The 27,409-nt window shown below is 37.2% G+C and overlaps 1 protein-coding gene across 1 annotated transcript in view; it reads left to right on the forward strand.

The window, feature by feature from the left end:
• The window catches only part of LOC136863856 (serine-protein kinase ATM), a 570,640-nt gene that overhangs the window by 284,887 nt on the left and 258,344 nt on the right, over nucleotides 1-27,409 (forward strand). The window contains exons 24-26 of the mRNA XM_068226546.1: nucleotides 15,371-15,598; nucleotides 19,418-19,574; nucleotides 21,794-21,918. Coding sequence (XP_068082647.1) covers nucleotides 15,371-15,598; nucleotides 19,418-19,574; nucleotides 21,794-21,918 — 510 coding nt within the window. The remainder of the gene's footprint in view (nucleotides 1-15,370; nucleotides 15,599-19,417; nucleotides 19,575-21,793; nucleotides 21,919-27,409) is intronic.

Consider the following 27,409-nt stretch of genomic DNA (forward strand, 5'->3'; position numbering starts at 1 on the left):
TGCTGTAGTAGAAACTGCAAGGGAATGCCTAGGAACAACTGTGTGTAAAGATGGGAAAAGGCGAACATCTTGGTGGAATGATGAAGTGAGAGCAGCCTGTAAACGTAGAAAGAAGGCTTATCAGAAATGGCTCCAAACAAGGGCCAAGGCTGTCAGGGATTTGTACGTAGATGAAAGAAACAGAGCGAAACAAATAGTTGTTGAATCCAAAAAGAAGTCATGGGAAGATTTTGGTAATAACCTGGAAAGGCTAGGTCACGCAGCACGGAAACCTTTCTGGACAGTAATAAAAAATCTTAGGAAGGGAGGGAAAAAAGGAAATGAACAATGTTTTGAGTAATTCAGGTGAACTCGTAATAGATCCCAGGGAATCACTGGAGAGGTGGAGGGAATATTTTGAACATCTTGTCAATGTAAAAGGAAATCATCATGGTGGTGTTGCAAACAGCCAAGCTCATGGGGAGGAGGAAAATGATGTTGGTGAAATTATGCTTGAGGAAGTGGAAAGGATGGTAAGAAAACTCCATTGTCATAAGGCAGCAGGAATAGATGAAATTAGACCTGAAATGGTGAAGTATAGTGGGAAGGCAGGGATGAATTGGCTTCATAGAGTAGTAAAATTAGCATGGAGTGTTGGTAAGGTACCTTCAGATTGGACAAAAGCAGTAATTGCACCTACCTATAAGCAAGGGAACAGGAAGGATTGCAACAATTATCGAGGTATTTCATTGATGAGTATAGCAGGCAAAGTATTCACTGGCATCGTGGAAGGGAGGGTGCGATCAATCGTTGAGAGGAAGTTGGATGAAAACCAGTGTGGTTTCAGACCACAGAGAGGCTGTCAGGATCAGATTTTCAGTATGCGGCAGGTAATTGAAAAATGCTACTAGAGGAACAGGCAGTTGTGTTTATGTTTCGTAGATCTAGAGAAAGCATATGACAGGGTACCGAGGGAAAAGATGTTTGCCATACTGGGGGACTATGGAATTAAAGGTAGATTATTAAAATCAATCAAAGGCTTTTATGTTGACAGGTGGGCTTCAGTGAGAATTGATGGTAGAATGAGTTCTTGGTTCAGGGTACTTACAGGAGTTAGACAAGGCTGCAATCTTTCACCTTTGCTGTTCGTAGTTTACATGGATCATCTGCTGAAAGGTATAAAATGGCAGGGAGGGATTCAGTTAGGTGGAAATATAGCAAGCAGTTTGGCCTATGCTGACGACTTGGTCTTAATGGCAGATTGTGCCGAAAACCTGCAGTCTAATATCTTGGAACTTGAAAATAGGTGCAATGAGTATGGTATGAAAATTAGCCTCTCGAAGACTAAATTGATGTCAGTAGGTAAGAAATTCAACAGAATTGAATGTCAGATTGGTGATACAAAGCTAGAACAGGTCGATAATTTCAAGTATTTAAGTTGTGTGTTCTCCCAGGATGGTAATATAGTAAGTGAGATTGAATCAAGGTGTAGTAAAGCTAATGCAGTGAGCTCGCAGTTGCGATCAGCAGTATTCTGTAAGAAGGAAGTCAGCTCCCAGACGAAACTATCTTTACATCGGTCTGTTTTCAGACCAACTTTGCTTTACGGGAGCGAATGCCGGGTGGATTCAGGATATCTTATTCATAAGTTAGAAGTAACAGACACGAAAGTAGCAAGAATGATTGTTGGTACAAACAGGTGGGAACAATGTCAGGAGGGTACTCGGAATGAGGAGATAAAGGCTAATTTAGGAATGAACTCGATGGATGAAGCTGTACACATAAACCGGCTTCAGTGGTGGGGTCATGTGAGGCGAATGGAGGAGGATAGGTTACCTAGGAGAATAATGGACTCTGTTTGGAGGGTAAGAGAAGTAGAGGGAGACCAAGACGACGATGGTTAGACTTGGTTTCTAACAATTTAAAGATAAGAGGTATAGAACTAAATGAGGCCACAACACTAGTTGCAAATCGAGGATTGTGGCGACGTGTAGTAAATTCTCAGAGGCTTGCAGACTGAACGCTGAAAGGCAATACAGTCTATGTATGTATGTATGTATTGCCCCCATCATGACGGGCTCAGCTCACCGGTGAGCGAGAGTCTCAAAGGTAGACCGTTCCCTTATCGGCTGTGCAGAAAATTTTAAAGGCAGGAATAGATGAAGGACTAAGCGACAAATGAAAAGAAGCTAAAATAGGTTTTATACATTTATTAAAAACGATCACTCTTCCAATAAACAATTAAATTTACAAAATCTGGGAATAATTCTTGAAAATCTCTTCTCCTCGTGCTATTGTCTATAAGGAATCTTGATCAAATTAAAGCTCAACGAGTGTTCTTGTGTGTAATGATAATAATAGGGATCATTAATTTACTATAAACTAGATTGAAAATCAAAATAGTATCTGGTATCACTCTCTCAAATAATGATAATTAAATTGCTTAAATTAAAATATTCCTTCTGGATCTCGCTTAATTCTATAAGAAAATAATCATTTTCTTTCCCTTATTAAAATTAATGGAAAATGTTTAATTCAAGAAATTGTGGCTAATAAGTCTTCCTTAGACTTTCCCTTCATCAATCCCTCAATCAATTCATTTTTATAATTTATAATTATTAAGTGACTAAACTTCTCATAATTAATTCTTATTTGTCAATCTAAACGTTACTCATTTTTATGCAATAAGTGACTGTACAATAACTATAATTTCAGCCTCGTGACATCATTCCACGGACGTTGCCTTCCCTTATTCAATTTATTTTAGTGAATAAGATCCTAATCTACCTTAAATTATAATAAAATCTTCTAAAGATTCATAATTCATCAAATCACAGACACGCAAAAATAACGTAAATCGGTCAAAATTTGACGCGTGCAGTGGAGAACATCATCATAAAACCGTTCAAGAAAAATCACAAAACACAGAATATAATCAAATCACACATCACACATTCACACACAGGTACACGACAATATTACAATATTATTTACACGGACACTAACCCATTATTATTAGTTTTTGGATTTATTCCAAATTAGAGAAATCATTCTCTAGATGACAATATCATGTACATTCCAGGTGTCGATCTAGGACATGATAGAGTTGAGGTTATCACTTTTATGCAGAAATTAATCATACAACGATGTAACAGAAATCATCCAAAATAAGCAAGTAAAATACCTACAGCACAGGTCAGAATATTAGAATCCGCGCTTACGGTACATGAGTTGCGGCATTTATTCTTATTCTCCTACTATATCGTGGCTCTCAATTAATCTGCGCTCAAGCTCGAAGAAATCATGTCCAGTGACACATTTCTTCCAAAAATGACTCTAATGGATGCATAAATTATCACACAAAATATAATGTCCATCTGCAAGTCATAATCATATTATATATATTTATTGAACGAATCGACGACTTCCCGCAATTACGGGTTGCCACAATGGACGCTGGCAACCAAGAATGAGCTAGCTGGAAAATTTATAATGTCCAATAACGGACCATTTATAAATTTGCTCATTCAGGACAACTATTTCAGATTCCCTATGGGAATCAACATCTATATCATCTGATGGCCAAGCAGGCATCAATTTTTAGTGATGAGACAAAGTCTCTTAGTGCATTGGCACTGCCGGTGGCTCCAGTTAGCCTACGCAGTGGCCTCCACGGTATGCACTAGCCAGCGTATTGGTAGGTGTGCTAGGTACCAACTGGTGAGCCCACCCTAGCACATGAGGGCGAAACGCTGGCAACCAAGAATGAGCTAGCTGGAAAATTTATAATGTCCAATAACGGACCATTTATATTGGTATTATAAATTTGCTCATTCAGGACAACTGTTTCAGATTCCCTATGGGAATCAACATCTATACAATGGACAAAGTAAAGCATATCAGGATAGAGAAAGTTTTTATCACATAGAAATATAGTGATAATACAGATTTCTTATGTTATGGAGGTCCGAACAGGTGAGATTTCAGGATTTGTACAGATCCACGTATGGTGGTGGTAACTATTCTTTCAATGCTGTTCATGGGCAGGTCAAACTTTTTCCAGAATTCTACGAACAAGGCAGGTATTGTGCCACGAGCACCAGATATTAGGCCAATAATCTCTACTTCATTCAGCTGGTATTTATTTTTGTAGAACGGAATAGTGGGCGCGTAGATGTTCTGCTTTTCAAGATGAACTTCAGTAGACTGGCCGACATGGTGCTCGAATCGGATGGTCGGATCGATAATGAAGCCTTTCGTGTCATTATCTTTAAAGACAATTATGTCAGTTCGTCTTGTGCTCCCTGTCGTAGACAAACCGTGGACTTCTTCATATACACGGAAGTTTTTGCTACGGAGTTCTTCTGCAATCAGTGATCTTATCTTGTGGTGACATGAGTTTCTCAGTACTTCGCCGTAGGGGCAAGAACCCAGGACGTGAGCCAGTGTTTCTTTCTCTCTGACGCATCTGCGACAGAGGTTTCCGTCCTGAGTTCTGCCTGGGATAGTTCGTACTGCAGAAACATTCGATGTCATCTTGATTGCCTCTCGCCATTCGCTACAAGAAAGTCCCTGGTGATGCCTAATTCAATTATTGGCCGGTGTGTACTCTTTATACAACTCTACACCGATCCCCTTCTGAGGCAAAGAGCACCAAGTTGCCATTTCATGACTTCTTAGTTCTTGGCGGATTTTTCTTGGATTTGGAAGGTCTCTGCCTTTTTTGGAAAATCGGTTAATATCTGTGATGTTGAGGGCCTGTAGACAATGCGTCGTTTCGGATGTCAGATCACGCATCTTTAAAACGTAGCTATTGCTGGCTCGGCAAAGAGCATTGCATGCACTTATTTGTTGCAGGTGTACTTCCCAGGTTGCTTTGAAAAGTCCGAGGCCTTTGAATCTTAAATCAGAATACAGAGAACTATCGGGTGTATCCGTGGGTAATTGCAAAATTTCCTTTAGGGAGCTCTTTACCATTTTGTCGGCGGTTTTCAGGAAGCTAAGCGGTACTTGTCTAATTTCAGCGGTCTGAAAAGCATACACCTTAATTAAGGCCACGGCCGCTTCCTTCTCATTCCTAGGCCTTTCCTGTTCCATTGTCCCATCTCTGTCAGTGCGACATAAAGCAACTAACAAAAAAAGATCAGTGATGCTATTTACAACTTTGTACATAAATGTCATGTCACACAAATCTCTATGTGATTTAAAAGATTTGAAATGGGCATCTACGAGCAGAAACTTGTAGCTCATATTCAAAGGAAATTCACCATATTTTCTTATGTATAGAAATTTCAGGAAATGTTTCTGTTCTGCATATATTATCACCATCAGCTTGAGTCTTGTTATGTCATTTTTTTTATTTTTTTTTCCCATAGTACAAAAGCGTTTCACTAAACTTTTGTGTAAAATATTACACATGCACTGTCTGACTACAAGCTGTTCTGCCACTGCTGATACAGAAATGACTGAAGCCACCAGACTGGAGAACTGGCGTGCCATTCCATTACTCACCAGTGCTTGGCATTCCTTTCACTAAATTCACAACTGGTGGTAGCCAACTACTTAGTCTGCTTATAGATGATCGCTTATTGCACACACCAGCCTTTCCTGGCGATTTGTGTTACTGGATACTTAATTATATTTTTGAGTATCTAGTGGTATGACATGATTTGTTTAGAAATGATCGTCCTTATACTCAAAGCATGAAGCTTCTGTATGTCATAAGACAATAATGCAATGCAACAGTTATGCCATGGAAATTTATGTACTGATTTTAGGACTCGGAAAATGCAGTGTGACTGTTATGTCATGGCAATGAAAATGCCAGGAAATATGGTTGGCCTTTTCAATGTTCAGGAAGAAAAAGGATGATATATTTTCTTTCTTCTGAATGTACTTCCATGGCCATCTCCTTCTTCCTTGCTCTGTCAATGATATATCTTCTTTGATGACGTCCTGGTTGTGGACCTGCTGCTCCGGATGCTCCAGGGTTAGTGGAATGCAGTTTCACTGTGTTGTTGGCAGCAACTTATTGTTTGACATCAGTGCAGCTGTAAAATTGTTGCCGCCTCATCTGTTGGACCCAACTGTTCTTAGGCCTTTAACTTCTTTGCACCCTGGGTAGCTGAAAGTGAAGTGATCTTTTGGCTGCATAGCCTTTATCCTGTTTGTTCAACTTTTTAGACCATTTACCTGCCTACACAGAACCTTCTCCACAACTGTCACCTTTGCTTCTGATTTGCTGATTTTGGATGTGTTAAATTCCATATAGCATCCTTTTACTGCTAATTTTTTACTGCTTCCTTTACCCTCTCATTGAACTATGGGATCTCTCTATCGTTCACTCGTTCAGCTATTCTGCTGCAAGCACTCTCCGCACAGCTTACAAATGCCTTCTTGAACATGTCCTATCCGGCTTCCACATTCTCCACCTCAGTTCTAGGTATGTGCTATTTCAGTTCATTTTAAAACTTTTCTTTTACTTCCATGTATTTTAATTTCCATACTTTTATCTTCTTCTCTCCTATTTCTTTCATTTTCACTATTAATCCTACTTTCATTTTTGCTGCTACTGCTGCTACTACTACTTTTATTACTACTACTACTGCTGCTGCTGAATTGGTTCCATCAAAGGCTACTTCTGGCAAGACTGTTATATCTAAGAACTGTCTACAATTTGCTCTTTCCATCAAGACGTAATCAATTATGTCTTTTGCCTTTTGTTTCCCCATCCATATCATCTATATCTTGTATTCATTCTACCATTCTTCTTCCTGAACCATGTATTGCCGACACTTAACCCATTTCTCGCACAAATATCCACCAACTTCTCTTCTCCTTCATTCCTCTGTCCATATCCAAAAGGTCCAGTTACTTCTTCATTACTTTCCAGTCGCATTGCATTAAGTCTCCTTTGACAGTCATGTCCACAGCCCTTATTTCTCTCTGCAGTGTCTCCAGAAATTTGTACATATCTACATTTTAGCATCCAGTCTGAGGTGCATACACTTGAATGAAATTCTTTTCTCCATTCTTTGTCTTTAGCTGTATCTTGATTTTTTTCTCACTTATAGTCCACTTTTTCTACCCTACATAATCATCTAAGATCTTGTTGGTTATTATCCTGACTCCATTATTTGCCTTATTTCTCCACTGCAGTAGACAGTGAAACCTTTCCTCAACTTCTTCTTTTTCCTCTCCACTTAACCACACTATAGGTCATTCCATGTTAAGAAAACAGCATTGCTCTTATGACGACAAGGTTGCCATATCGAACGGCTCTACTGAACACCGTAAGGGGAAAACGGCGGCACATAAATTATGATATTCAGTATTTAAGTTCAAGATAAAAAGCGGAAGAAACTAAGCTGTAAATTATTTTATGAACTAAAGGGGATGGGGGCTTTACGGGGACAATTTTTGGTTTGTGCAGAATCAGAGGCAAAGTAAGTCATATAAAAAAAACCTCAGCATTGAAGGTAAGGCAAACAGGGGAAGAAGATAGATAGATAGATAGATAATAATTTTATGGGCTCAAGGGGGTGAGGGATGCATTTAATATATTTCTCCAGGCAACGCGGGGTACTACTGCCGATCAGTCATAATTGCAAATAAATCACTGTATTAATGTTAAAAGAAAGAAATCACACACGTAGGCTAATCACATAACACTCACTCAAAACAAAACAAGTAGGCCTCTGCACTAATATGAAGGCTAAAAAACACACGCAAAAAATACTGTACACGACTTCTCTACAAAAGAAATCACTGTATTAATGTTAAAAGAAAGAAATCACACACGTAGGCTAATCACATAACACTCATTTAACACAAGACAAGTACACGCTGATATAAACAGTAGAAAACAGACGCAACAAATAAATACTGTTCATGACTCTACAAAAGGCCATGGTATTAATGTTAAAGAAAGAAATCACACACGAAGGCTTATCGCATAACTCTCACTCAGCACAAGATAATTACGCACTCACTAAAAGCCTAAAAACACACACGCAACAAATAAATACTGCAGATGACTTCACTACAGAAGTGAGCTGCCGGCGGTTCACAGAGTGAGGGACTACACGAGGCTTGTACCAGGCAATACAGAAGAAGGAAAATGAAGGAAGGCAATGAAGCGATGGCTGTTCCTGCCATTGTGCTTCCTCCCTATGAATGTATTCATGAAAAAGGAAATGTTATGTAGTTATGTAGTTACTTTAATAACTCATGGGCAAAAATGCCTCGTCCTTTTTATCTGTCTTCCATAATACATTACAAAGTACAGTATAATATCCCTTAATCACAAGGAATTACGGGCATCTCAGAAGGGGTGTGTTCACTCCTTGTAGGTCTATAAGGGCAATACTGTTTTCTAAACATCGAATGAGCTATAGATCCCATCATAGCTATGTTCTCCTTCTCCATAAAATCAATCACCTCGTCAGGCTTTCCAATAGTGACACAAGGTTGATTAAAGCCAACCCCTAATGTTCTCTACTGGTCGCCTACTTTTCACAGTTCCCCCAGCTTTTAAGAACTGCATGTCGCTTCTGTGGAATGTCCCAGCCTTTTCCGAGGCTGATTTGAAAGTGCCATTTTAATTTTAGGCTGTTATTATGATGGGGTCACTACTACCAAAGGCATTTTAGAGCTACTGCCAGAAGGTGATCAGGCTGCTCCTAACATGGAATACAGACACCTTTTTGCCACTGTCCCCAATCTGGGGTCAGACATTACTCAATGGGTTCCAGTGTCATTTCTTATAGCGATGGAACCCTCACCCCAAGGAAGCTCATCCACCGGAAACTTGGCATTGAGGCGTTGGCTGTACGGTCTACTTGTTACCATAATGAAATACCTGGCCAGACATTTGTTGCAGTACTGAAAAAGTGAATTAAATAGTTAGTTACAAGCTAAAGATTGTCATGTATCCCATAAATAAAAAAAGAAAATGTGTTTTATTATGTAATACTCTGCAACCAACTTTCAACAATTGGGCAACCTTTACTGAATCAATCAGTCAACATTGATCTGAATTTAGGGCAGTTGCCCAGATGGCCTATCTGTTGTTTTCCTAGTCGTTTCTTAAATGATTGCAAAGAAATTGGAAATTTATTGAACATCTCCCTTGGTATGTTATTCCAATCCCTAACGCCCCTTCCTATAAACGAATATTTGTCCCAATTTGTCCCCTTGAATTCCAACATTATCTTCATATTGTGATTTTTCCTACTTTTAAAGACACCACTCAAACTTATTCATCTACTAATGTCATTCCGCGCCATCTTTCCACTGACAGCTCGGAACATACCACTTAAATTAAGACCTAGGGTTAGGTTTAATGGTCCACCCAATCAATACACTTCACTTTACAAGTGAAACTATTTAATATAAGAATATATTAAACATACTTTGGAACATGTTTCGTCTCATTTGAGACTTCTTCAGCCATAACGTCTCTTAGCAGATTACAATGCTTATTGATGCTGTCTAATAATTTTAAAATGGAAGAACCCATGTCCTTTAAGAACTGTTTGAGAATACACTAAATGTAAAATATACATATTATTTACCTAAAAATGTCCATCACTTGCAAAATATTTTTTATCTTCAATGTTAAAATTTGAATGACCGGGTGAGTTGGCCATGCGGTCAGGGGTGCGCGGCTGTGAGCTTTCAGATGTAAGGCTTTTCAGGCGTTTGACATTTTTGACATGCTCTATTGGTGAAAAATATCTAATTCCCTCCATGGGAATTTAGAATTTTCCATTTGTGAGCTTTCATCTGGGAGATAGTGGGTTCTAATCTCGCTGTCGGCAGCCCTGAAGATGGATTTTTTGCGTGGTTTCCCATTTTCACACCAGGCAAATGCTGGGGCTGTACCTTAATTAAGGTCACGGCCGCTTCCTTCCAACTCGTAGGCCTTTCCTATCCCATCGTCGCCATAAGACCTATCTGTGTCAGTGCGACATAAAGCCACCAGAAAAAAAAAAGTGACATTTCTTGTAAATATGACGTGCCAGCCATAGCGTTTTGTAACAGTTTACAATACTCATTGTTGCTGTCTAATAATTAAAAACTGGAAGAACCCATGTCCTTTATGAACTGTTTGAGAATACACTAAAGACAAAACATACACAGTATTTACATAAATTTTTATCACTTCTTGCAAAAAAAAAAAAAAATAATAATAATAAAATTTCTTTTCAGTGTTAAAATTTTAATGACATTTCTTGAAAATATGACATGCAGTGCCAGTAGCTGGTAGCTTCAATGTACTGATTGAGGGAGATTTGACTTCTGGTCTCAGAATAGGAAAACGTGTATTTGGTCTCATTAGCACTATCACTGCATGTCATATTTTCAAGAAATGTCATTCAAATTTCAACATTGAAGATAATTTTTTTTTGCAAGAAGTGATGGACATTTTTAAGTAAATAATGTGGATATTTTATATTTAATGTATTTTCAAACAGTTCTTAAAGGACATGGGTTCTTCCGTTTTTAAATTATTAGACAGCAACAATGAGCATTGTAATCTGCTACGAGACCTTATGGCTGAAGAAGTCTCAAATGAGACAAAGCATGTTCCGAAGTATGTTTAAAATATTTTTATTTTACCAGTAAATAGTTTTCACTTTTAAAGTGAAGTGTATTGATTGGGTGTACAATTAAACGTAACCCTAGTTCTTAATTTAAACTGTATCAATATGGATCAATATGAAGAAGTTCATAAATTGTAACATACCACTTAGTCAAGCAGCTTGGCTCCTTTCTCCCAAGTCTTCGCTGCCCAAACTTTGCAACATTTTTGTAACACCTACCCTAAAGTTACTTTGTAAACATTCTCTAGCACATTTGAAACATAGGGTTCACAGTATTCCCTTCAAGTAATCTTTTTTTTCCTTTTTGCTATTGGTTTTACATTGCACCGACTCAGACTTCTGGACTGCTGACAATGAGTTTCGAACCCACCCCCTCCCAAATACAAATCAGTTTAATCTATTGTGTGAACATTTAAGGATTAGGATACAAATTAGGACCATACATACATTTTATAGACTGTTATGCTTTCCTGTATACAGTTTGCAACCGCCTGTTGCCATTTCTTAATGGATGCAATATTTTTGTATCTGTCTCTTGGCACAGGCCAGAGCAAAGTGTAGCTTCCGCCGAAGTCCCAGTCTCATCCTTGGCTACGACAATATGGAAGCTGCTGGGGTATGGGTGGTGCTGAGTAATGACATTTGGAGCAAACTAGTGTCTGAGTTTTATGAAAGGTGTTGCTTGTAGGATCAGTCGTGCTGCAGTAGCATCTTCTGGTCCAGTTAGGAAAGCAATTGCAAACTACTTCACTCCTCATTTTGCTTAGTACACCTCATTTGGGCTCTGCCATTGGTTTTTGCGGTTTCGCTATAACTACATAGCCTTTGGTGGTGCTATCTAAAGATCCAACCAGCCTCTGGATTGATAACCTAACAGATACAATCTGCAAATTTTTTCTGAGTACCAGAACCAGTTTCATTCCAGGAAGCTAGGTGGCAGGGCATATAGCTGACCATGCTGTCTCATTTGGTGCAAAGGTTAAGTTCAGTGGAAGGCTTTGCTTTCCACCAATTCGTGGGCCTAAGTCCTATATGACTTGCTTTACTTTAGGTAGAATTGGGATCTTTGTTATATGGAAAGAAAAAAAAAAAAAAAGAAAAAAAAAAATAAATAGTCGTTTGCAAGTAGATAATATACTCCTTAAGATACTAGGTTGATGCATAAATTCATAGTATTGTTTTGGTGTGTGATATACAAGAGAGGTAGAAACTATTAAGTAACATATTATCCTGCATTATTAAGCCATATACCATTTCATTTTTTTCAATGACTTTCTTCCAACTTTGGATCTATTTTGCAATTACATGTTAAAGAAATCTGCTGGTTTGGAGCAAAAAAGTCTTAAATGAAAGTCCATATTCTTACAGCCAATTGTTGCTTTTAATACGTATTATTTTAAAGCATAATTTAAACCTTGTAAAAAGGATAAAAACCTTTTTTAAAATCTTTTATAGAAGCAATAAAGCTGTAGCTAGGACAAATACAGTGGGCTCTAAAAAAATTATTTTCTTGGCAATTTCTTCAACTGAAAACCAAAATACTGCAAGTGATTGTAGGTTTTTCTAATACGGAAACCCTTTAATCTCCTGGACCGAGCATTAGTACAAAGGAAACTTGAGGAAACTCTAGGAAGAGACAGCGTCTGGACAGGAATCATAAAACTCCATAAATGAATGGAACAAGATAAGAATCTCGGACAGCCTAGACCTTTCAGAACCAATAATTCAAACAAATGGTGTATTCCAAGGGGACCCGCTAAGCCCTCTGCTGTTCATCCTGGCAGCGAAGGATATTATGGAAATTGCGCAAAATGAAGATGTAGCAGCATACGCCTATGCGGATAATATTGTGATTGGCTCAAAAAGCTTAAAGAAACTGCAGAACACTATAGACGAAGTGGGAAAATGGTGCATTGAACACAAGTTCGTAATTAACACTGAGAAGACTGAAATGATGGTGTTCAGATCAGGAGGGCAAATACCAAAATCGACAAGAATCACCTTAGAAGGGAAAATAATATTGATCACCGAAGAATACAAATATCTAGGGATAACACTCCAGCCGTCTGCAAAATGCGGCTTCAGCAGAACACTAAGTCTTGACACAGCAATGGCACTCTTCAAATCGAAAATTGTTCCAATACTTAACGCATGGGATTGAAATTATACGGACACACCTGAATGAAAAGAACTTAGCAACACTGGAAAGAGTTAAAGCAACATACATCAAAAGAGCAATCAGAGTGGCAAAAACAACAAGATCCAGATTAGTCTACCTTCTCGCGCGGGAAACTTTCCTCATAGAGGATTTAAGGACAATGTACCCCCTACCTAACACAACGGCATCAGAGAACCTACTAAGGACACTAATAAGGAAAAGAGAAGAAGTATCCACGGAATTCTATGGAACTGGGGCCATGATTGATCGTACATGGACAGCAGCAAATTTTGAGACGAGGCACGTGTTTACAAGACTTGCAGTACATGGATTCCACCATGTCATCTGCGAAAACACAACATACCACGAACCATCAAACTCATGCGAGTGTACATTATGTGGACAGTTATGTGAACGATATCACTTAGAACTCTGCAACAAGAGGACTAGATCAATCAGAGACTATGCGTCCAATGGTGCAAGTGTTAAATTGTTATAACACCCTTCACTAATGTATGGCTGTTTTGCTGCAATAAATGTTTTTATTTAATACAGAAAGAGCTGGATATCCTTTCAGACCTTTTACAATTTCAGTTTTAAAGTAATTTACATTATTTTTGTGACTTTCTTGGTGTTTTATTGTTTCTTAGCTGTTTTAACTGAGTGAGATGTGTACAACTTGCATCTTCCTCTAAACAGAGGTCAAACCATACTGACTGCATAATGGTCCTATTACCTCTTGTTATGTCACAATAAAATGATGTTACATCACAAATATCTAATGTAACATCATTTGTCATGGCTTTCACGATGCTTGGTTCCGCTGATGACAGGCAGAGAGCTTTTAGTGGCTTTCCTCAAATCAACATTATTAACTCAAGATTTTTTTTAGTCTGCAGTAAAGTTAATGGAATATACATTTTGTCACAAACAATCTCTAGTTTTCTGGGTCAGGAAACTTAAAAATAAAATAAAAAAGACCCCAACTACCTTTCAATGTTAAAAAGTTGGAGATTTTCTCACTTCTCTGCTCTTTTTTTCAAAAAACCTGACACTCCAAGATAATTTTGGAATTCACTCAGCTCAAACTGAAGAACTTCATAAAAGTAATGAAAATCGACCTGGTAGAACTGTAGAAATAAGCATTAATAAATGAAGCCTTAACCTTAACCTTACCTGTATATTGACAAGTATTAAATTTGCTTTCATCATCATCATCATCATCTTTTTTTTCTTCATCATCATCATCGTCATCATCATCATCATCATCATTTAACCATCTCCATTTTCCCAGGTGTGGTGTAAGAGCGCTCTCATTTTCCCTCTGCACAAGTATATTCCTTCCTCTTCAACTGTATACCATTCTACGCTTCTTCCTTGCAGGTCATCTTTGATTTGGGATATCCAACTTGTCCTTGGCCTGCCTGTAGGTTGCTTGCTCTCCAATTCTCTTTCAAACCATTCCCTTGCTACTGTCTTTGGATACATTCTCTTCAAGTGACCAAACCATTTCAAACTTGATGTTGGTAGAGTTGCACAAAGTGGTTCTATTTGGATGTCTTTTTGGATAATTTCTTTTCTGATCTCCTGTTGTTTTCTGAAGCATTGACCTTAGGAATTGCATTTCTGCAGCCTGGAGTCTGCTATCATCCCTTCTGTTGATGGTGCATGTTTCCAGTCCATTGATGTTACTGGTATGAAGTACACCTGATACACAGTCTTCTGTCCCAAAAAGAGAGTATCTCTTGTCATTTCTTTCCATATAGCATGATGTTTGTATGTCCTCTTTGCCTGCTCACTTTTATTGCTACTATTTTTATAGGACTGATTTTGAGGCCTTTACTCCTTAAATTGGTAGTTCCAGCTGTTCAGTTCTGTTGTACTTTATTGTCTGTGCAACCCCATATCACTACGTCATCTGCAAAATAATTTCTGGAATTCTGGTTTTTTTTTTTTCCCACCCTCTTCATGATTTCATCCATTTCGGTGATAAATAATTGTGGTGACAATGCACTGCCTTGATGCACTCACTTAGTTGAGACAAACCAGTCCAAATAACAGCTATGACAATGGTTATAGAGCTTTTTTTCACTTTCTTGATAAGAGATTTTGATACTTTTCTTCTCGTTAGACATTCCCAGATCTAGTCCCTAGGCAAACTCTCATAAGCCTTTTTCGTATCCAAGAAAACAAAGATTATAATATCTCTTCCTTTTTCGCAGTATTTCTCTATAATCATCCTAACAGCAAAGCTTAGGTCTTTGGTGGTTCTATTACATCTGAATCCATACTGTTCTTCTTCTAGATAAAGTTCATTGATGCTCTTTAGTTTTAATTATTTTATGAAATTAAATTCGATGTAATAATACCATATCACCTTTTTAAAATTAATCAGTATGGTTGAAAATGACTTTCTTTTTCTAAGGTAAAGAAGTCGTCAAGCCAAGTCTGAAGGGCATTTTCATTCTCGAAAGAGTTTCACTGTATTTACTGAAGAAATATAAGTAAAATTTCTTCACGTATGTATTAAAATAAACAAAATTGATTGTGTATCTTGTACATGTATCACCCAGTTCTACTTATTCATATGTATATATACCTAATCCCCTGCATTAATCTCGTATAGGTTGATCCAGCTGCATCTTGGAGCACATGGGACTGTGGAACTCTGTCAGTTGGGGATGCTCCTGCTGTGGAGGAGATTCTGGTGTATTTAAAGAGTCCTTTTCATGAAGTTCGCATGGCTGTGGTGAAAAACGTCTGTGCTCTCTTTCTCTCATCAACTAATCTCCAGTGGCAGTCATCATTGTTTGATAAACTTCATACAATTGTGATGGACTCTTTTGTTGTTGAGGTAACATTCATTTTTTTACCTGGTAATATTTAAAAGTTATACTGGGTGAACAGATTGAGTTTCGTATGGGTGCGGTGGGGTGCTGCCTGGGCCACGCAGCATGTACTCATTGCCAGAAAACAACACTAGTCCCCGGTTTTCCGTAATACAACTACAATACTAGTGTCACTGACCTTAATATTTAAAAGAAGGAATTGCTAAAAACAATATGTACCCGTTCCCTCATTTTAGGTGAGGTTACTTTCTGGCCATTTGTACAGAGGTGTAGGAAATTCGTGATTGCTGAGAAGGATACTGGCAAAGAGATTTTCTAGGAGAATTTTCTATACGATACCCAGGGTTATCAAGAACTTCTTCTATGAGCTCTGTGCAGTACCATGTCCACTTCTTATCTTGAACCCTTTCAATTTCAAAATTTGTTAATTGAACTTATGAGTCTCAGTATGACTTGGAGCTTGATCATCTAGGAACTTTTCTTGAAATAATCTCCTGACTGCACAAACTGATTCTGTATGTACGTACGTTCTACACCATATTATCGGTTGATTGGGGTCTATGTTCTCGCCAGCTTTCCTCTTAAAACAATAATCACCACCACCACCATCTCGCCAGCTCCTCAGGGTAAAATATTAACTTCGTCCTTAAAATGTAATCATATTATCGCAGGTTCCGTTGAAGAGTAAGACCCTGTGCAATAAAACATTGTTTAACCCCCAAACTCTACCAATGCATTTCAATCATTCGTTATATCACCTCAATAATCCCTGTCATTAATAGTTATATTACCTTACAGCTACATATCATTACCTACATTTCAGAATAAAACTCAGAAATAATCTTTACACTAGTTCATTAGCATGCTAATTTCATATGAAAGAAAATAAAATTAAAATATTTGTTGTAGAGAAAAGAAAATGAAAATATGATAATTATCCATCTTATATACAAAGATTCTTTCTGTTGACATAGTTGAAATTGGGTCTTTTGTATTCTTACATTCATCATTTACCATTAATGCTTTGCTGAATTAATTAAATCCATCATTTCGCATAAATATTGTTCATAGGGATATTTTTTCATATTTTTCTTTATTTTTGGTGGGATGTGGAGGATTTTTCATATTTCATATTTTGGTTTTCGTGTTTGTCTTACAAGATACGAGATGATTAACAAGTTTCCTCATTGTGGCTTTAAACTGTTACCACACTCTAAAATATTATTATAATCAGGGATACTAACTAGGTAATGTTATATTCATTCGTATTTGACATTGGAAATCATATATATAATCAATAAGTGCCACTAATAATATAGCCTATCGATATTAATTCTGAAATTGTGCCACTCATTTACATATGTGCTACTATTAACGATGTCTACTCTTATTTCATCTACTGCTGTGCCAGTTCTTTTCAACGTAATGTAATTCCTCTATCCACATTTTATTCTGGGAGACATTATCGTTCTGTAGGGCGATAATTCCTAGTGTCCCTACATATACACCAATAAGTATCCTGAACTCAATAACCATGCATAATTTTTCCTTATATCACCAAGTGACATTAAATTAGCTGGCCTGTAACTCTATGTTCTCATCAACATGACTTAACCTCATAGCTTTCATTTTATTTATCATGGATTATCAATATCTACCACATAGATCAGTTACAGCAACTTCCTTCCTTTTAACCTTACAACGAAAATAAAACATTATATCACAATACTCTCATTACTACACATTTCTCATATACCTCTTCTTTTTAACCTACCTGAACATATATATTCTCATTTCGCTTACACTAAATATTATTTCTGTTATAGTTCGATACTCCTTCGACGATATATTCTTCTTATAAAACACGTATTCCTAATATAATCCATCTCTTCGTACAATAAAGTCATTACAGCCATGTCTGTCGATTTGGTTTACTCAAAAATTAGGTTATATTCTGCAATTCATGGCTACTGTTTTCAATCTCCCTCATTTCATAGTTAAATAAACTTTCCGTATAGATTGGAATGTTAAAACCGGTATACACACTTCACGTATGTTGACAATAACCTATAATTGCATTTTGGTTATATCTGCTACTTAAATTGGCACACACTCGCGGTTAACTGCTTAAGATCTAACACTGATATTCACAATTTGGCACATATAATCCGTTTATAGGTAATACTCAATTGCTTTTAATTTAATACAACTACTATTCATTCTTAATATATATCGGAAACTTATCTCGACTTGAGTGGGTCAGCTGCTGGCTCCTGGTTGTACGCTATGCCATCTCTGAGAAGTTATATTCCATCTCCGAACACGTCACAGCTGGTTACTGGGCATCGCAGTCTTGGTCTCCGTCATAGTAGCCTGGGCAGTCTTCCTCCATCAGCTTAAGCGGTTCTCATCATATTGGCGGTGTCCATGCAAGAAGAAAACAATATTATACGAGCAGAATAATTAGCTAATTCTTTCATTTTAAGCATTAGCAGATGTGAATAAATGCTAGTATTTTTTTCTATATCTCGAAATTCCGCTCTTATATGAATTCAAATGCGGCTTATTCTCATCAAATAGATCTTTTTCTTCTCATTGGCTAGTGCTTCTAGATATTATTTCCGTTATTCTCAATTATATTCAGCCACTTATAGTGCTAGAATTCACCCTTTCTCTTCAATCTTGCACTGGTCTGTGTAATCCTTTTTCTCCAATATTTAAAATTGAAATATAAACGTTTCTCCACGTCTTGACTAATTCTTTAGCTGTGAATAATTGAATTCTTCGCCAATATTTATATTTTTAAATACACAGTTCTCTTCCTTTTTGTTAATCAGCCTTTCCTTGGTTCTGAGTAGACTACTACTTTTTTTTTTAATGCGATCTTCTTTCTCAAGGTAGTAAGAATTAATTGAATTCAATTATTTTTCAAGACAATAGTTGTTCCAATATGAAACTCTTTTCCGATGGTCTTTCATAAGTCTCCACCTTCTAAACTGTGATTAACTTGCTTCTTGGTGATAATTCATATATGTCCATGTTGCGTGAAGCCGGCGCACGGCATTTTGTCCGGTACATTTCTGTGAGTAGGATCGCCTCGACTATAACGTAATGGTACAGTACAATCATAAACACTTGTGGTGTAGAATACTTAGGCCTTTATTAGCCATAACATGTTATGAATATTGCAAAGAACATTGAAGATTTATTTCCCTGCACATCCATTTCAATATCACAACCATCAGACAACTCACAGCTGTGGCCCCAATCAATGAGAAAATGCAGAAATGGAGACTTTGTTTATACGGACACATGTTTAAGAGCACCACCTGGTTCTGTTATCAGTTCAGCTACCACCTTATTGTCAATGGTTAGAGGCAATGAGAACGACCTAAATTAAGGTGGTTCGACACCATGAATTCTGACCTAAGAACCTGGAATCTTAATCCACAGGACGCGTTATTCCACACCAAGTGGTATGCATTGATCTGGAGAGCATTTCCTGCCCAAATGCGACGACACTAAGAAGATAGTGGTGATGTCGTAACACACTATTGAATAAATATGGTTTCAGCCTCTATTTAGCCTAGGGTGATAACAGACTCACAGTTCCCATGAAGCTCGGGATGCATGTTTTTTCGGCAATGGCCTTGGTCAATTTCACAACTGGACTGGAGCCCCTGTATGCACAGACAACTCAAAACCTGCTCACCCGGTATGTGTATTTTCTTGATTCTTTCTGTTGCGTTTTAAAAATATACTGTATATAACTTGACCTAGGATCATTATAAATATGACCTTATTGTTTCTTCCTTTGTTTTCAGGGGGAGTTAACAGAGGAAGATGCCAATGATGAGGGTGCAAATAGAGCAGCTAGTGCTCTACATGCTCTGGCAGTCTTAGTCGTGATTAGCCCATACCTACGTAAAAGAGCTCTGTTTGGGATTTTTCAGCTAGTAAAGGAAAAGAACTTGAGAGTTGGTAAGTTATTTTACGTGGTATTTTATGTAATGAAAAATAAGTGACAAGTCAAGTAATACATAGTGCAAAAGCATGAAGAGGAACACTACTGAATGAGTGGCTGCACGGTTTGAGTCACATAACTTTCAGCTTGCATTCAGGAAATAGTGAGTTTGAACCCCACTATCGGCAGCCCTGAAGATGGTTTTCCATTTTCACACTAGGCAGATGCCTTAATTAAGCCTATAGCCACTTCCTCCCCACTCCTAATCCTATCCCAGCATCGCCATAAGACCTGTCTGTGTGGGGGGGTGGGGGGTGGGTTACCAATGAAGTCAGTATGGATTTAATAGAAAGAGGGACATCAGCAAACACAGAAGTCTTCACATCTTCATACACTGCAGTTTTTCATATAGATTGTCTCTCTCATCAATACCAGTTCTATATCCATCTCTTCTTGGCTCCCAATAAACCCATTTCTGTTTCCTTTCTTCATCAGATGGACATGTTTCAACACTCATTGAGGGGCCATCGTGACAAACCTTCATTCTTAATGTGTGAGGTATAGGATAAGAAGAAAGCAGATAAACACTGGAAAAGATAATGATGAATATAGGTGGTAAATTATAGGATAAGAAGTAAGCAGATAAACACTGGAAAAAGATAATGATGAATACAGATTGTAAAGGACTACAATAGTATTTACATATTTTATCATTAAGGTCCAGTTTTCCAATACAAACTGTACAATCTTTCACATTACATTTACGTTCAGGGACTAGTTTCGACCTAACTGTAGGTCATCATCAGCCTTAAAGCAAATTGCACAAATATATCGAAGAAAATAATGTATAGACACAAAGGCCTTAAAAAACTATGCACAACTCATAGAATTGAAGTTAAGAATGGTTACATAAAATTCTGTTGAAAGAGGGCCTTAATACAGTAATAAAATATTTAAATACTATTGTAATCACAGTTCAATACAGATCAATCATAATGAAATTTATATCTTTTAATGGTGAAAGACTAGGAACACAATCGAATCACTATAAGTAACGGTAAGGAACAGGCAAGTCACAAATCAGGTCGCAGGATAAACACAATGGCAGGTCTGTGAGGGAAGAAGAAATAGAACAGGAGACGAAGACAAACATGAACATGCACATATTTAAGCATAGAAACATGTGAGCATATTCTACAGCTATAAGTTAGTCCTTTATATACTGTATGTTTCTTTTGTACTCTTCACTTGGGGCTCTCAACTTGTGAGCTTAACTTGTAACCTCAAGGCCCCCAACTGAGTCTTTCATTGCTTCCAGTAAGTTGTGCCAATCTCCTCACTCTCACCTTCCCTGAACAACCTCCCATGGATACCATTCTGGCCCGAAGGGTATCAGATTTTCATTGTCTAGGGAGTTGTTTATTTTGCTCTTTGCTGCTTTCTGCCACCCCTGATCGACACAATATATAATTTGTATATATTATGCATATAGATTTAAACCTATGGAAAAATATTGAAATGTATGAACATTTAGGTATTGATGATTACTGTGACAGTGGAAAGTGATATTTGTTAATCATGTAGTTCTATGCTATTAGTTTTGTTTCTCTTTTCCCTTATGGAAAATTCTAAATTCCCATGGAGGGAATAGATATTTTTCACCAATAGAGCATGTCAAAATTGTCATAAACATATTAGATGTAAGGCTTTTCAGGCGTTTGCTCTATTAACCAGCGTTTTGTCTTAGGTCTGACACTAGACTCATCAGAGTGGGATGTGTCAAACCCTACCCACTGACGCTGGAGTGTATGCAGGTGAACTTACCAGAAGTCCTTATAAGAGGCACAGTCTGATAACTGCATACGGGAGATAAATCTCCACAATGGAATTATTGCCCACCTGGCAATTCAAAATTCTAAATTCCCATGGAGGGAATTAGATATATTTCACCAATAGAGCATGTCAAAAATGTCAAAAACATATTAGATGTAAGGCTTTTCAGGCATTTGCTCTATTAACCAGTGTTTCGTTTTAGGTCTGACACTAGACCCATCAGAGTGGGATGTGTCAGACCCTACCCACTGATGCTGGAGTGTATCCATGATTCTGCATAAGACGAAACGCTGGTTAATAGAGCAAACGCCTGAAAAGCCTTACATCTAATATCTTTTCCCTTATAACAATAACAATGTTATTTGCTGAAATATCAAAACTTGTTATCTTTTTTACTCCTCAGAATTGGTATACAAAGTCCTCGTTCTTATTGGAGAGAGCCTGAATCTTCAGAGCACAGAAAAATTCATGGGCACAAATTTGAATTACTTGCTTACTCGATGGTTTCAGAAGAATCACAAACTTCAGGTAAATCTCTCTAGATGTTTGATTAATGTTTAAAACATTGTTTGTGTTCTTTGAATCACAACTTTTATTATAATTTGGATCCACCTTATTCAATACATAAAAACTGTTGTTTAGATGAAATTACAACATATATTTCAATCAGAACTAGTTTCGACGCCCTTTTTGCGTCACCATCAGCTGATATAGGTTCTTGGAAAAATTGGCAATCGCATAAGTTTATCTACGTCAAATTGAACACAATTTAAAACCATATTAACAACCTAAAACTGTGTTACAATTAAACTGTTTAAAAGTCCATATTTTCTACAAGTCCGAGACTTGCGAGTCTTAAACTTTAAATAGATGAAAACATATGTAAACCGGTTTGCTCACTAATAAACTAACGTGGATTTAAAAGAACAACAACTTAAAAATAAAATAGTCTTGAAGAAACATTAGCTTAATTTAACACACTTCTTAAAACGTGACGTAGAATCGTATTAAAATAATTCAATAAAATCTTCAGAGTTGCTTTAATGGAGCAATCCTAGTGAGGTGGAAACGAGCAATCGGTCCTTTAAGATGTTGACAAGTACAACGTTTCCAGTTCAATGCAGACCTGAAATAATAGGAATCTAATAAACTATCGCTTAACTGAAGAGGCAAAATATAAAAGTACGTCTTATAACGTAAACGTTTTTACGTGACTCACCTCAAAAGATCACTGTCCATGCGAAGCACAATGAAGCCTAGCGAGTAGTGTCATGTTAATAATCAAGTGTCCAAGGTTGGTCTGGGCCGAAGGGGGGGAAATAGGGGAAAGCGAGAGGAGCAACTGAGGAGCGGCAACCTGTTGGAGCTCCGGAGGGCATGGTCGTAGAAAGCAACTAGTAAAGCTATTACGCATAATATGAAACACCGTCCTATTGACCGGGATACGTACATTTTTAAAAAACTCAATAAGGAAATCAAAAAGAATATTTGATTTTTCAGAAATTTCATTTAAATTAAGGTTTGGATTAAAATACTGATCCAGGTGTATATAGCAACCCTCTGTAACATCCAGCAAATTTCCTTTTCCTAAGTTCTCCAAGATCTCAATGTCCTGTTCTATAGATGTGAATTTATGCTTTAGATCATGTACATGCTGGCCTACCGCGGAAAATCTGTTATATTTTATTGCACTGGTACGTTTTGTGTATCTAATTTTAAAACTTCGTCCTGTTTGACCTAGATGTGTGCACCCACAGTCGTTACATTTAAGTCTATACACACCCGATTTGGTATATGGGTTCGATCTATTAACTGAGCTGAATTCTGCAATACAACTGTATTATTATTATTATTATCAGTACGAAACGAAACCTTGGCATTATGTTTCTTGAAAACATTAGTAAACTTATATATATCCTTATTATAAGTAAATATTGCGAACGCCTTCTGATTAGGTTTGTCTTTGGCCAAAGTGGTTTGTAAATGGTACCTGAACTTGTTGATGATACGTTCAATAAAGCATTCACTAAAACCATTAACCTTAGCCATTGAACAGATTATATTGAGTTCTTTATTTCAATTAATTTTCTTGACTTAAAAATCAACAGATCGGATTCACCTTTTGCTTATAGTATTTTTAGAAAACCTACACAAACGGCAGTCACTATTAGACAAGACTCAGAAAACTACATACAATAGTTTAGTAGAACGGGCATTTAGGATCCCCATGACAAAAGCTGATTTGAATAAAGAACTCAATATAATTTGTTCAATGGCTAAGGTTAATGGTTTTAGTGAATGCTTTATTGAATGTATCATCAACAAGTTCAGGTACCATTTACAAACCACTTTGGCCAAAGACAAACCTAATCAAAAGGCGTTTGCAATATTTACTTATAATAAAGATATATATAAGTTTACTAATGTTTTCAAGAAACATAATGCCAAGGTTTCGTTTCGTACTGATAATAATAATAATAATACAGTTGTATTGCAGAATTCAGCTCAGTTAATAGATCGAACCCATATACCAAATCGGGTGTGTATAGACTTAAATGTAACGACTGTGGGTGCACACATCTAGGTCAAACAGGACGAAGTTTTAAAATTAGATACACAGAACGTACCAGTGCAATAAAATATAACAGATTTTCCGCGGTAGGCCAGCATGTACATGATCTAAAGCATAAATTCACATCTATAGAACAGGACATTGAGATCTTGGAGAACTTAGGAAAAGGAAATTTGCTGGATGTTACAGAGGGTTGCTATATACACCTGGATCAGTATTTTAATCCAAACCTTAATTTAAATGAAATTTCTGAAAAATCAAATATTCTTTTTGATTTCCTTATTGAGTTTTTTAAAAATGTACGTATCCCGGTCAATAAGACGGTGTTTCATATTATGCGTAATAGCTTTACTAGTTGCTTTCTACGACCACGCCCTCCGGAGCTCCAACAGGTTGCCGCTCCTCAGTTGCTCCTCTCGCTTTCCCCTATTTCCCCCCCTTCGGCCCAGACCAATCTTGGACACTTGATTACTAACACGACACTGCTCGCTAGGCTTCATTGTGCTTCGCATGGACAGCAATCTTTTGAGGTGAGTCACGTAAAAACGTTTACGTTATAAGACGTAATTTTATATTTTGCCTCTTCAGTTAAGCGATAGTTTATTAGATTCCTATTATTTCAGGTCCGCATTGAACTGGGAACGTTGTACTTGTTAACATCTTAAAGGACCGATTGCTCGTTTCCACCTCACTAGGATTGCTCCATTAAAGCGACTCTGAAGATTTTATTGAATTATTTTAATACGATTCTACGTCGCGTTTTAAGAAGTGTGTTAAATTAAGCTAATGTTTCTTCAAGACTATTTTATTTTTAAGTTGTTGTTCTTTTAAATCCACGTTAGTTTATTAGTGAGCAAACCGGTTTACATATGTTTTCATCAATTTAAAGTTTAAGACTCGCAAGTCTCGAACTTGTAGAAAATATGGACTTTTAAACAGTTTAATTGTAACACAGTTTTAGGTTGTTAATATGGTTTTAAACTGTGTTCAATTTGACGTAGATAAACTTATGTGATTGCCAATTTTTCCAAGAACCTATGTCAGCTGATGAAGACACAAAAAGGGCGTCGAAACTAGTTCTGATTGAAATATATGTTCTAATTTCATCTAAACAACAGTTTTTATGTATTGAATAAGGTGGATCCAAATTATAATAAAAGTTGTAATCTTGGTTCAATACGGACCAACAATGAAATTTCTTAATTTAACTTCTTTGAATCAGTTACAACAATGGATCATATTAAAACAGTTTGTTGTCAGAATAAGTAGAAGCACTCCTGTAATTATGACGATGGCTAATACATTCAGAGGTTATTTGTAAGGTGAGATGCTGACTGGCTCAACATCACATAACTTTGTTAACTCATCATCATCATCACCATCTTCATTTTTCGTTTCCAGCTTCCTGGGTCAGGTTGTGAATCAAGGACATCCATTACTGTCTGTCTCTCCACCACTCTTCTCCTTCTTTAAGTACAGTGGAACCTTGATTCTCCGTTTTTGACGGGACTACAAAAAAAAAAAACGTACAACACGGCAAAACGGAAAATCCGGGAATGAATGAACCATCAACAATTTGGCTAAACATTACAAAAATGAAATATGTATACTTATAATCTTACAGACACCCCTAAACCAAACCAAACTATAGCCCCAATGGGTCTTCCACCTACCAAGCGACCGCCCTCGGTCTGAAGGCCTGAAGATTACGAGGCGACGCATGGTCAGTGTGACGAATCCTCTCGGCCGGGTCACCATCTCACCATTAAATAGCTCTTCAATTAAAGGTAATTGTAGAAAGGGTGAGCCTGGAACCAGCCCTTATATCCAGGTAAAAATGCCTGACCTGGTCGGTAATCAAACCTGGGCCCTCCGGGTGAGAGGCAGGCAAGTTAGACCGCGGGGCCGGCTTCAAACATTAATTACCGGTATGCAACTTAAAAATCTCGAAACTTTACATTCTGTTTTACCGGGGAAACTTTGTCAGTTTCCTCTGAAAACTTCTCTCAGTTCAGCAACTTTGATCAGCCAAAATCTTCGAAAAATCAAATACCCGCAATGTCAAACCAAACAACAATCAACCACAAGTAGTTTTCAATTCTCTAATCTAATAAAATAAAGCACATTAGATACAAAAGCGCCCAACATGATGGCGATATCCTTTTTTTTTTTTTTTTTTTTCTTTATCTTCCAGTGTAATTTGGTCACCGGTATACTGTTCGTAGTCTGTTTGTGGAAATCTTGTTCCGTGTAAATTAGGCCTACATTGACTTTTAAAGGTTATGTTGAACTCGAGAATATGGTTTCAAATGTAAGTATCGATCCTAAAGTTCTTGAATACATTATATTCATTTCTGCCCGTCACTAATCACAATCAAATTGGAAAGAGAAAAAATATCTTTAACACTTCCAAAATTACAATCATTCGCGACCTTGAAGTCAGCTGGAAAGCAGGCTCACTGTACAAGTCGGTACGAGTGCGAAATTACACAAAGTTTTTAAATGTAACATGCGCAAATAAAACGGCTGCGGTTTTTATAGTGTTTTAGCACAAAAACATGTAATTCGCAGTCTTATATTGGAAGAAGTAAGTATAAATAACCACCTAATCGATACTTTATTAATGCCTCAGGCAAAATTGAATAAAATTAAAACTTACAGGACATGTTTCGACCACTTAGTGGTCCTCTTCAGCTGTATAAATAAAGAACTGAAAAGAAAAACATTGACAATAAGCACAAATAAAAGTTCTTTGGAGACTCCTTTGATAAAAATGGAGGTCGTCAGAATAGGTCATCTTGCCTTTCGTTCTTGTTTGGAAAAGATGTTTATTCTGCGCTGTCTAGAGGGTCTGTCTTTGAGCGCGACCTGGTGAAGTAACGATGTGATACAGTTTGACAGTTCATGGAAAGCTCTGGAGAGAAGGGAAGTAGAGTTTCATCGTCATCTAAAATAACATGTGAGGGAGGAGGGAGATTGGGCTATGCTTCTGCGATGTCGTGTTTGATTATATCTCTTGTTTGTCTAGTCTGTTTCATGTCTACCCATTCTAAGTATTTGCTAATATTCTCATATAAGATGTTTTTATGCTCGTTGTTTTCGTTGAGATTCTCTTCACCGTTTTCCAATTTATCAAGAACGATGTGGATGTTTTCCAGGTTGTTCATAAGATTACCTTTATTAATCATACAGATAATTTGAAGGTCCTGTTTTATATTGGTGAATTTGTGGTTGGACTCTTTCATATGGGATCCCATGGCAGAGAATCTTTTGTATCTTTCAGCATTGACGTGTTCTTGATATCTAATTGAGAAGTTCCTTCCAGATTGTCCCACGTAAGTTTTTTTACATTGAGCACAAGTCAGCTTATAAATACCCGATTCTGGAATAGGTCATCTTGCCTTTCGTTCTTGTTTGGAAAAGATGTTTATTCTGCGCTGTCTAGAG

Source organism: Anabrus simplex, chromosome 1 (assembly GCF_040414725.1).
Source record: "Anabrus simplex isolate iqAnaSimp1 chromosome 1, ASM4041472v1, whole genome shotgun sequence".
NCBI classification, from domain to species: Eukaryota; Metazoa; Arthropoda; class Insecta; order Orthoptera; family Tettigoniidae; genus Anabrus; species Anabrus simplex.